The sequence below is a fragment of the Epinephelus lanceolatus genome, chromosome 23 (assembly GCF_041903045.1).
Source record: "Epinephelus lanceolatus isolate andai-2023 chromosome 23, ASM4190304v1, whole genome shotgun sequence".
Classification (NCBI taxonomy): Eukaryota; Metazoa; Chordata; class Actinopteri; order Perciformes; family Serranidae; genus Epinephelus; species Epinephelus lanceolatus.
This window is the reverse complement of record NC_135756.1, coordinates 4476996-4489989: the sequence shown is the minus strand read 5'-3', so window position 1 is coordinate 4489989 and position 12994 is coordinate 4476996. Positions and strand designations below refer to the sequence as shown.

Below are 12994 nucleotides of genomic sequence, written 5' to 3'. Positions count from 1 at the left end.
TGTGTGAAGGTCGACAGGTGACACTGTCTAAATAATTATCAATAATTCATAATTAATCCAGCTGATAGATCAGGCAGCACACACACACACACACACACACACACACACACATACACAGACACTCCTCACATGAAATCAACCTGATAATAAATAAAATCACCTTATTCTATAAAGAGTCATACTCTGCGCTGAAGAGGAGGAGGAAGAGGAGGGAGGTTTGCAGACCTGAGGTGACCTCAGTCTTTGCACTATGATGAACACGATCAGTGCTGATTTACATTTAAAATAATAATAATATATTTTATCTGCAGAGACACTCTACATGTTAAATTAGGTTCTGAAAATACAAAAATAAAAAACAGTAGAAGTAGAGCAGGACATAAAATCTGTTAACAGCAGACTGATATAATCATGATCCCTGATAACTAAACTAGGATGGACTAAAATAAAAAGACAACTTTCCTGTTCTTATATTTTCATTGGGATTTGAAGGATACGGATAACTTAATTATTATGCATTGTCTTTATGTGCTCAGATATTCATTATTAATTTGTTAGTGGTGTAGTTTGTAGTTAAAGTATAGGCCTAATATTAAGTATAACAAGAAGGTATGAAAATGTATGAAATGTTAGTAATCTAATATTTTAAACAAGATTCCTGCAGGATTTTTTTGTATTTTTATTTTAAATGTTAAATTCCTCTCTTTGTTTTTATTTATTTATTTATTTTTTACTTTTTAATTAGCCTAATACCTCAGTGTTCACTCTGAGGAGCATTTTCATTTTTCCTTTTATGATTTCATGTGTTTTGTGATTTGTCATTGTTTTTTCTTTTATTGATTTGATTTGAATTGTGGTGTGAGATTTGTTTTGTTATTTGTTGTGGTGTTTTGTTGTGTTTTCTCTTTTGTTAATTTTGTTTCAATTTGTATTTTGTAGTATTTAGTGATTTGCTCTTGTGGCTTTTTTCCCCCCTTTTTTTTGGTTATTGTAATTTGCCCTTTAGGGCCACCATAGAATTTACTAATAAAAACAATGGAGAACAATTTAGAGCACAGTAACACCAGTAACAATGCAGGAACAAGTTGCATGCTGGGAGGTTAGACATTTATATTATTTTTAGTTTAAAAAAAAGGTGGGGGGTATGTATATATATATTGAATTAAAATAATAAAACTACATAAACTAATGAATCATTTTTTAGAGTTTTGGAATTACAAAATATACTGTGTTAAAAATAATTCCCAATTGCTACAATATTTACATCAGGATGGTTTGGTAATTTAAAAGGTAAATCACATTAACTGTACATATGCATGTGTGCTTTTATATTTAAGATCTGGAAGAAAACGCACACTGTGAACAAAACTATTATTTTAAAACATTTTAGCTGCAGTCAATAAACAGCAGCATCTGTCTGCAGTCATATACATATATGATGTGTGAGGGGGGAGTGGGGGTCTTTCCTTTCAGCTTTGGGGCCCCAGAAATTGGTTGGTCCGCCCCTGCTAGTCAGAAAACATCCATCCTCCTCTTCATCAGCTGCTGCTTCATCCTCCAGCTGCTCTGTGGAGCACACAGACGGACAGACAGCGCACACAGGTGGACAGACAGACAGACAGACAGACAGACAGACTGACAGACAGAGCGAGCAAACAGCCATGATGTCTGCTGCCTTCACGGAACTCCTCCTCCTCTTCCTCCTCCTCCTCCTCTTCCTCCGCGCTCCAGCACGTCTCCTTCAGCCGAACTGAATCACGGAAAAACACCAAAATGAGTCGTTTGTTCCCGCTCTGCTGTGAACCGGTGAGTCTTCATAAAAACACCACATCTAACCTCACACACACACACACACACACACACACACACACACACACACACCTCACTTACCGGACGCGATTATCAGCGACACGTCAGAGGCCGTTTTTCAGCGTCTACAGGCGGCTCCATCACCTGTGGACCACCGGGGAGAAAATCTGTTGTTGTCTTTAATGTATTAATTCCGATTTTATTATGTTTTCTTTTCATAATTAATCTGCATCAGTCATCATCCATCGCGGTGAATCAGATGCGGGAGCAGACATGATGTAGGCCGGATACATGATGCTGATCTGCCCTCAGTTTGTGGGAGCGACACGGGTTGTTTATTTGTTTGTTTATTAGATTTATCATCGATTGATTACATGTTTTTAAAGCTATAGACCAAACTAAGAAGCTCTAAAGACCCAAATATAAGCTGGAGCCTTTTTTTAAACGAACCATATGTGTGTATTTTTGATATTTAATCATCGAAAACAATCAAATTTTGCTCTCAAATATTAAATAAATATTGACTCTGTGTGAGCTCCAGGTGAACACCATGTTGTTTTCCAGCAGGTTCACGTATCAGCTACAGTCAAAGTATATTTACTCTGTCCGTCAGAGTCATGTTGTGATGCTCAAGAAACAGCATCGTGTCATTTTACACCTTAAAATCCCCTTAAATGTAGATATTTGAACTAAAATGAGGTGAAATAATTAACTTAAGGATGTAAAACAGCAGATTTGGGTGCTCAGTGTTTTTCCATGTGGAGGTTTAACTCTTCACTGAGATCAGGTTGGATTTAAAGGAGCCTCAGTTTGTGCTGAAGCGTCTGTGTGCAGATGAGAAGACGATTCAGGTGTTTTTTAAGGGAAGTTTGTTGTCTTAAATGTCTTAAGGTGATAAATGTAAAGATGTAAAATAGTGTTGTGTTTCAGTTGTGTGCATATAAATAGATTCCAGGCCCTCAGTCAAACAGTAGCTACTGATATCAGGAACATGTAATAGAAAATACTCCACTATACGAGTACAATAATGTAACGTTACAGTAATCACATACTGCACTTAAGTACAAATTTAAGGGACTTATGCACAGAGTTGAAAATTATTAGTCAGTAGCAGAGGTGTGGACTTGGGTCACATGACTTGGACTTGGATCAGACACGAGTCAAAAATGTGATGAGACTGGACTTGACAATTTTTTTTTTTTTTTTTTTTTTAAACTTGCAACTCGACTCTGACTTTAACACCAGTGACTTCACTTGGGCTGAGTCAGACTCGACACAACTATTTGATGACGTTAGACTGGACTTGGGAGCTTGGAGTAGAGCCGCTGCTCCTTCGCGTTGAAAGGGGTTAGTTGAGGTGGCTCGGGTGTCTGATCAGGATCCTCCTGGGCGCCTCCTGTTAGAGGTGTTCCGGGCACGTCCCACTGGTAGGAGGCCCCGGGGCAGACCCAGTACACACCTGAGGGATTACATATCTCATCTGGCCTGGGAACACCTTGGGGTCCTCCAGGAGGAGCTGGAAAGTGTTGCCGGTGAGAGGGATGTCTGGGGTGCTTTGCTTGGCCTGCTGCCCCCGCAACCTGACCCCGGAAAATGGATGGATGGATAGACTGGACTTGACAAAATAAAAAAAAATTAAAACAACAACTTGCAACTCGACTTGGACTTTAACACCAGTGACTCGTGACTTCACTTGGGCTTAAGACAGACTTGAGACAATTATTTGATGACATTAGACTGGACTTTACAAAATAAAAAAAATTTAAAAAACAACTTGCAACTCATTTTGGACTTTAACACCAGTGACTCGTGACTTTACTTGGACTTGAGTTAGCCTCGAGTCAAACATCTGATGACTTGAGACTGACCTTGACAAAAGTAAAAAACAAAGTTGCAACTCGACTTGGACTTAAACACCAGTAGCGCGTGACTTTACTTAGACTTGAGTCAGACTTGAGTCAAGCATTTGATGACTTTAGACTGGATTTGACAAAATTTTAAAAAACAAACAAACCTGTAACTCGACTCGGACTTTACACCAATCACCAATTACTGTCGTGACTTCACTAAGACTTGAGTCAGTCTTGAGTCAAGCATTTGATGACTTTAGACCTGACTTGACGAAATAAAATAAAGTTATAGCTGCTGTGCAGCGATGGGTCGGGTCCAAGCATTTTTAGGCAATTCTGAGCAACAAGCAGAAGAATTGGAAGACATTTGGGAATTTAGCAACACAATCTGCCTTTTGCATCAGCTGAGGATCAGTTTCTATCTCACTGAGCTAATTGGTCAGTGACAATTCATGTGTAGCTTCACAAATTGACTAAGCCAGACGTGCAGGTTTAGCAGCCGTCCATGCATGCAAAAGCAGATTTCAAACCACTGTAAAAAATTCAGTTATTGAAACAAAAATCTGAAAATACACATATTGCATCTAGACAGCATGGAGATGTTGGTAATTTGTTTGTAACAATGATTGATTTGCTTCATAAGTGAAAAACTGATGTTTAAAATTGCCATTTTTACATTGACTCCAATTGTTCACATTAGAGCAAAATTCAAAATGCTGTCAAAAATTCAGTTTTTGAGATAAAATTCCGAAATTTGCCACACATCATCTACCATGACTCTAGAATTTTGTCTTTTTTTCATGAACATTGAAGAATTATTTAGCAAGAATTTGCATGTATATGTTTACAGTACCATTTACAGTCAAACATTTTGATGCACTGTAGGCTCAATTTTTGATAAATCAAAAATCTGAGAAACGTAGTTTTTGTAGGACAGTCTGAAGATGCTCTGTAGCAAGTTTGGTGTCAACTGAGCAAAACTTGTGGGAGGAGATAGGTTTAAGAAGTTTTACAGTTTTTGAAAAAAACAGAGTGATGAACTTCATAATTTTTAATAGGTTTAAATGTACAAAAGTTTCTTCAGTATTGGGGCTACAGTTTGATGAAAGTTGTGAAGTTGTAGCACGTATGGTTGACTTGTTATGAATTTTCAAAGTTTTGAACTTTAGACTTTAGCTGTAGCGCCACCATCAGGACTATTGGCTTGAGTTTACAGCTGAGGATATCTGGCATGAGACTGGACCTTTGTGCAAAGTTTGGTGAGTTTTCACCCATGGGAAGTATGATTTCCTCAGAAGAAGAAAGAAGAAAGAAGAAGAATACCTGGGATTACAATAGTGTCCTGACAGCTTAGCTGCCCGGACCTGAATAACTTGCAATTCGACATGGATCTTAACACCAATGACCAATTTTGATATTTTCTGAGACGGTTATGGCACTGTGAATTCTCACACTGTTGCAACCCTATACTTGATTTGGCACTTGACTCAAGCTTTTCTGTTTTGACTTGGGACTTGACTCTTTTGACTAAGGACTTGAGTGTAAAGACTTGGGACTTACTTGTGACTTCCGAAACAATGACTTGTCCTACCTCTGGTTAAAAAAAAACAAGGGTTACCCCTTAACCAGAGGTAGGACAAAGTCATTTTTTCAGAATGGGAATATTCAAGTATTGTGTGTTAGTACAGGACTGAAGTGGCTGAAAATAACTGGGTACATTTACTTCAGTCCTATACTAACACACAATACTTGAATATTCCCATTAATTCTGCTTTCTACTTCCTCTTTACGGTACAGTATATCAGAGGTTGCGAGTGTTGTGTCGGCCTGGTTTACCTGGTTTATGTACTAACCATCAGTCAGGCTGGATTAGGTTGCTATGGGTGACATCCAGCAGAGTGAACACAAAGGCAGCGATAAAAGCCTCGTGGGCTTCTTCACATCCTTTAAAGCTGACCTCAGAGGACAGCAGGATCTCTGTAGACACTTAACTGGATCCCTGTGAAGGTTTAATGAAATTAACCGGCAGCACAGGCTGTGAATTAGCTGCTGGGTCAGAGGTGTTACAGGTGGTTGTCTTTAGAAAAAGGTACGTCGTTCTAGTATTTAGAACAATAGAGTCAAAGAGTTACTCCGTGTTTTAATACAACACTCTGATGTTTCCAGGAGATTAATGAAAATGTTAATACAGTTAATTCTCTTGAGACTTTACATTTCCCCAGATGTGATTTCTGAAGTGGAAATACGTCTCCATTGGATTTAAAGCTAGCTGAGGCGTGCTGCTGTTTCTGTCATATGTTGGCGTTCTTAATTAGAAACAGTCCCATCAGCCCTGTATATATCTTCACCAAAGAAAAACATCCTCATCAGGGTTATTTTAAATACTACAGAACATCACTTAAATACCAACAAACCCATTAACCAAAGGCCCGTTTCCACTGAAGAAGTTCCTGGTACTATTTGGGGGCAGGAGCTACTACAGGAACGTCCTCTCGCTCGGCCCTCTCAACCGCCGTGTCTCCACTGAGAGAGCGGAGTAGGAGGAAGGTTTCTGTAAAGTTACCGGGCTCTGGATGTGACGTAAACGTTGCACGACCATTTTGACCGGGGCGACGTAGGGACGCCGTTAGCTGTTAGCCAATAGCTGATAGCCGATAGCGGTGTCTGTAATAACTCACTAAATGGCCCGTGAAAAAAATATTTTTTTCTAGCGGATGTCTTAGTTACAACATGATTGAGCTAACTGGAGTAGTTTCATGTCGTATCCGACAACGGGAGGCTTTTAACAGATGACGTCCTGATGTTAGCTTTGCTGCTGCTGTTAGCTGTCCCTGTCAGCTGCAGCCACTGATGCTTTCTAGACATCGTGATTTCCCAAAACTGAATAAATACCACACATAGCAACACAAAACTGCTTTGCTAGCTCAATCATGTTGTAACTAAGATATCCGCTGGAAAAAATATTTTTTTCACGGGCCATTTAGTGAGTTTTTTTTACATGGCGGCGGAAGCTATATGAACGAGCTAACCTGTTGTTGCTAACCGAGCTGTAAAAGTTCCAGAACTCTGTCCTTCGGGGGTGGTTCCTGCGGTGGAGACACGCACCAACGGCCCCGGCCCCGTAAAATTACCCCGAAGTTCCTGCGGTGGAAACGGGCCTCAACCTACCAGTCAGCCAACAAACTACTAGGGTTGGGTACGGTTCACATTTAAACAGCAGTTCCAGTACCTGGAATTCAGTACTGGTACCTAATGCTACCTTTTTTGGGACTTTACTTTCTCTGTGATAACAAAACTTACATTTTTGAACAAGCTGTATGGGTGACGTAGTAGATTGCTTGTATCTAATCAGAAAGAAAGTGCTGTCGTGATGGTTTTGGCCCACTAGGAAGCCGATAGATTGGCTGTGGAGCTCCATGGCTGGCTTTCTGCCTTTGGGGCACTTCTGCCTCCTGTCTGAAGTTGTACCTTGCAGCTCCATGGAGCTCTGTTTCCGGCCTTGGAGCTCTATTGCAGGCCACCAGGCTGTGGGGCCAAAAAATCATTGGTTAGCTCTATGTTTGTACTAACGGTGACTCTGTTTCTTTGTGTCCTCAGCTCCTCTCTGGTGCAGCAGTATAGCTATGGTGTATGCCCAGTCATCAAACACAGTTGGTGTCAATCCCTCCCTTTACTCTCCATCTTTCACGTATCAGATGTCATTTAACTACTCTGAGAGGGAGAACTCAACTGTCCTGGCAACCTTACCCACAACCCCCCTCTGCAGCCTCGAGGGCTCGTCCTCCGGCCAGCTGAACAAGACCTCCGCCTCCTATGAGCTCACCTCAGGCGAGGTCGCCGTCCTGGGCTTGGTGTTTGGGGTTCTCTGGTTGGTCTCCATCTTGGGAAATGCCCTCGTCTGCCTGGTCATCCACCGGAGCCGACGGACTCAGTCCACCACCAACTACTTTGTGGTGTCTATGGCCTGTGCGGACCTGCTCATGAGCCTGGGTTGGGCCCCTTTTATCTTCCTGCAGGTCGCCTCGGGACGATGGCCGCTGAGTGCTGCAGCCTGCAAGGCTGTGCGCTACCTGCAGCACCTCTGCCCAGGTGTGCAGGTCTACGTCTTGCTTTCCATCTCCGTAGACCGCTTCTACACAATCGTCTACCCGCTCAGCTTCAAGGTGTCAAGAGAGAAGGCAAAGAAGATGATCCTGGCCTCGTGGTTGTTTGACGCAGCCTTCGTGTCACCCTGCCTCTTCTTCTACGGCTCCACAGACAGCAGTCATTGTGACTTTTTCCTCCCAGACAGCTGGGGCAGTATAGCCTATGCTGCTATTCACCTCCTGTTTGGTTTTTTGGTCCCGGTGGCACTAGTCGTGTCATTCTACCAGCGGGTGGTCCGCTACATTTGGAGGATCAGCGCTGATGGCCACACAGTGCGCCGGACAATGAATATCGTCCCACGGACTAAAGTCAAGACCATCAAGATGTTCCTCATGCTCAATTCGGTCTTTTTCCTCACCTGGACGCCCTTCTACATCGCCCAGCTGTGGCACCCGAGGGAGTCTGATGGACCCAGTAGGCAGGGGTTGCTGTTCTTCACAGCCATCGCCTGGATTTCCTTCAGCTCCACAGCATCCAAGCCCACCCTGTACTCTGTCTACAATGCAAACTTCAGAAGGGGCATGAGGGAGACCTTCTGCATGTCGTCCATGAAATGCTACCGCAGCAATGCGTACACCATCACAGCAAGCTCTCGGATGGCTAAAAAGAACTACATTGGGGTGGTAGAAATCCCTGTGCAGGCAAAGACAGTCACCAAGGACTCAGTTTACGATACGTTTGACCGAGAGGCAAAGGAAAAGAAGGTAGCCTGGACCACTAACGCCAACCCTCCGAATACTTTTGTCTGAGCGGGTTTGGATGGTCTTAAAACTGGGAACATACAAAAATAAACTCGGCTGAAATTTTATTCTTCAACAGCACAACATCAGTGTTGGCAAGTAAAGCTAGCTGGTGGACTAAGATGCTAGCTCTGTATTCAACTGAGACAAAAGCTCACAGAAACAGAATGTGTTTGTATAAAGGGCTTTTTTTCTCTGATGTAACACACCTTCTGGCAGCCATATCGGAGGTTCTGTGAACAGCTAGCCGTTTTTATATGTCAGATTTTAATCATAATTAGTTCTGTGCTGTGTTTTGATGAATTGTTTTACCACTGGTATGTTGTGTTTTAGATAATGTCAGCTTGTTAGCTAGCTAACCATAATCTGTGGCCATCTATAAGTGACCTGTTGTAAATGCATCTGATTTGCTGCAGTAATGTATGTGGTAGAACCTAACGTTAATCAACGTATGTTATCATTGACATCATCTGCTTTGCTACATTAAGGGTAATGGTGAGTTGGCTAGCTAACAAAGCCCGAAATCTACAGCTTGTTCAGGTTAAGGCCCAATCTCAACACACCACTTGCCCCTACCACTTAGCCCTTACCCCTCCATTTTGCGCGCTCACTTTTAGAGGTAGGGTGTCCCGATTCTTGTAGGGATAGAGGCGTAGGGTGAAATGTTAGGGCTAAATGGCCCTACAAATGGAGATTTTTAAGAGGGACACTCCATACAGAGTGTTATGACAAATCATTGACAAGATGGCTGCTTAAGCAACGAAAGAAACCCACAAATATATTTTCTTTGTTAAGAAAGATTTCAAAATTACGTTAACCTCCGTATTACCTTAGTTTAATGTTGTTTCAAGGTATTATGGTCCTTTTCTTTATAACATGCATAACAAAAGAAATCACTAGTATGTCAATGTCTCGGTAGGAGCATGGGTTGTTAGCATTAGTCAGCAGAGCACCACTACTGCGCTACTGGCAGTGACAACCTGACAACCATAAAAAAGATGCCTGTCGGCCGTGCAAGAAAAATCACCACTGCAGAGGAGGGAATATTTGTAATATCTGGCAACACCGGCTGTGTCGGTTTACATAAACACTAGCATACTGATAAGGTATCAGGGTCTTGAATGTTTGTTGTGCAGGAGAAATCACGACCGCAGAAGAAGGTATATATGTGATGTCCGACAACACTTGTGTCGTTTTATGTAAACACTAGCATACCAATGAGGTATCAGGGTCTTGAATGGTTGTCCCACTTTATAGAACCTAGGACCCTTTGTAACTCTGATACGAGGTGCAAGGTGGCACTCGAAAACGAGGGGTAGGGGGCAGAAATATGAAATGGGATTGGGCCTAACTCAAAGCAGAACTCACAGTGTTGTGTAATAAAAAGTAATGGAGACTACAGAGCTGCAAAGTGGGAGAAGGTGCAGGAGTTTTCAAGTGCTTCCCACGTCTTTGGTGGAAATAAAACTCTCTCAACAAAAGATGTAAAATTGTGTCAGAAAATATTTGGTTCTTTGATAAAACATCAAGGGTACAAGCCTTGCAAGTGTTAACCACGACTTCTAAGATTCAATTCGGCAATAAACATCCAATCATAAAGCTTCAAATTCTGATAGTGACAACTGAAGTTTATTTTCAATTTATTCAATTCACTTTTCAAAATTCTGGATCAGGTTTGGATTAATTTGGCAATTCCATATAGAGATAAAAATCTTTCAGGCAACCCTGGAATATAACTTTTTTGTCCAACGTTTTTATAACCAATGGCTACATCTTAAAATTTGTACCTAGTACAACATGGCAACTACAGTATGTAAGAGCAGGAAAACATTGTTTTTATGGGAAATAAATTATGGTTAAAGTATGGTTAGAGTATGGATGCAGTTCCTCGGGTTATGGCCTGGAAGCGAAGGTCAAAATTCTTCCCACTTTGCAACTCAATAGACAGCAGAAGTCCTGCTCCACTTTCAAACTAATACTCGACATTTCGACTGTCTTTACTGAGGTTTTGTTTCATTTCAGGAAAAGCTGAATACCAGCTGTTTCTGAAACAATCTTTTTCTTGACATATCAAATTAGACATAGCAGATTTAGCTGATGCATTATGCTTCATCTTAATGTTTTGTCATAGCACTAGAGGAACTTCTTGACTGTGTTCGCCTAAAAGTTGTTTCTTAATTCATTCTTGACCTTGGAATCAGGAGTCGACAAACAGTTTCACCTTATTTATTTAGTTTTTATGGTAAGTTTTTGTTGCTTTTGAGTCTATACTATTATACTCATTTGTAGAGAGCCTCAAAGTTGTGAATGATATTTTTTAATCTTGTGTGCACAATAAAAATCAAATGTTGCGACTTTGGTGGCTCACCACAAGTAGAGTATCAGATAACTTTGCAAAAACAGATTGTGAAACAAGCTGGTCGATAAAAAGCCACTCAGAAAGTGTAGTGGGACTTCGACTCTTTGCAGATGACAGACGTCTGTCCGAGTAAAATCAACATGGTCAAATTATTAACTCTGGCATGTCACTACACCACAACAAGCCTTCTCTTTTTCTATTTTTTTCAGACATGGTTGCTTTTAGACTATGACACAAAGCCTTGACATATATTCTGCACTGGACCAGCTGAATCTCAAACACATGTAGATGTTAATATTAGTTCTAAGGATTTCTCAGGTAGTGCAGTCTGCAGTCAGTGGCCTACCCTTAAGGTGCGGACACACCAAACCGACATCAAAGAACTAGCGGCGACGAAAACCAGCTGTTGCGTCGTCTCACATCGCCCTGTGCCAGTTGCATTTGAACACACAACACGGACTACATCCGACGGCCAAGTTGCACGTGTTCTGCGCCTGCGTGAGAGAGAGCGGAGTGAGAGAGTGGTACATCCTGTCAGTCGAGGGGTTTCCTATCTGTGCAGCCGAGCACCGCAGCACCTCCACGGACTATTACATCCATGGACGTCGGAACTATTTTCTGAGAGGGGGGGGGCGTGATTTTTTTTTGATCAATGATTAAGGATTTGATTTGAAGTTATTTTATAATAACATGCAGTTATAAGAGAACTAGAATGGATGAACACAGCATCTTTATTGTTAAGAAAATGAAACTTTGATAACTAAATCAAGCCATTTAAGGAACATAACATTATTTGTAACCTTGAATGAAAAAAAGAAAAGTCTGCGCTCCTGACTCAGGGCTTTCATGCATTTCCAAAAGTGGACCTTCTCTCAGTTGACCTACTGATGAAGATTTTAAGCAGGGTCGAGACATCGCTTTCATCCATAAGGTCACTGTGAGCGTTCATAATGGCCAAATGTGTTAGTCTCTCCTGCGTCATGGTGTTGCGCAGCCAGGTTTTCAGCCTGCGCAAGGCTGAGAAAGAGCGCTCGGATGCCGCAACAGACATGGGCAGGGCCAGACAGAGCTTAACGAGCTTTTCCACCTCCGACAGCATGGAGCGGGTTTGGGTTTGGGGCTGCAAGGTTTGCAGGATGGACACAACATCCTGGATGCCAAGGCTACTGTATGTAGTCAGGCAGGTTGCATATCACATCAAAAGCATAGATCTATGCATTAATGATATGAAAGAGATAAATGTAAGTCAGACAAATTGAGTTTATATTCAGATTCTTTATTTTTTAAAGCACAATGCAGTGGGTAGGGAGGCTGGGGTGCACACCCCCTCTCATCCGCACCCCTAGTTCCGACGTCTATGATTACATCCAGACGGTCCCGGTGTTTCCTCCTCAGGCTCCACTTCACTCAGCTGCCCGATAAACCCGCTGCTTCTTCCCACTTTAACCTGAATAACAAACCAGGGCTCGGTGCTCCGGTTGGATCCAAACGGACAGCCAGGGCAAGCTGGGAAGCTAGCGGAGGCTAACTGGCTGTGCTTCCCTCCGTCATGCTGCAGCTAACACTCCGCTAGCCGCCCCCAGCTAGTTCCAGTTTGTTATTCAGGTTAATGTGGGGAGAAGCGGGGGATCTTTCAGGCATCTGAGTGAAGTGGAGCCTGAGGAGGAAGCACCGGTTAGCCCCGGTTTCTCTACAGGCAGATTCACTCGCTACAGGGGCGAGGAAATAAAACCTGAACAGCCAATCAGAGTGATCTCTCTCACCGACAAGCTTTGCCGCCGATTCAACATGCTCAATCGGCCAAAAAGCCGCCGAATCCAATGTGCCGACGGTGCAGGACACACCGCAAAAACTAGGCCGACAGATGCTCACTGATGGCCCGACTTTGGTCCATGGCCGACCGTTGGCTTGGTGTGTCAGGGCCTTTATTTTACAAATAGTGACATACAATAACAAACACTTAGGAGGGAATTAATTTGTAATATTTGGTACGCATAAAGCTGTATTCACTTGTACATTGATTTCTTCTAATTTCCAACTAAACTAGGGGTGAAACCAGTAAAGACTCTGGTGCTGCTGGTTCAGTGTCT

General features: G+C 42.2%; 1 protein-coding gene across 1 annotated transcript; it reads left to right on the top strand.

Moving 5' to 3' along the window:
• The first annotated feature begins 213 nt into the window (after window positions 1-213).
• On the top strand, window positions 214-12343 carry gpr19 (G protein-coupled receptor 19). Its single transcript, XM_033614334.2, has 2 exons — window positions 214-1806; window positions 7257-12343. The coding sequence occupies exon 2, from the start codon at window positions 7283-7285 to the stop codon at window positions 8552-8554; it is 1272 nt and encodes a 423-aa protein (XP_033470225.2). The 5' UTR covers window positions 214-1806; window positions 7257-7282; the 3' UTR covers window positions 8555-12343.
• Window positions 12344-12994: the final 651 nt, after the last annotated feature.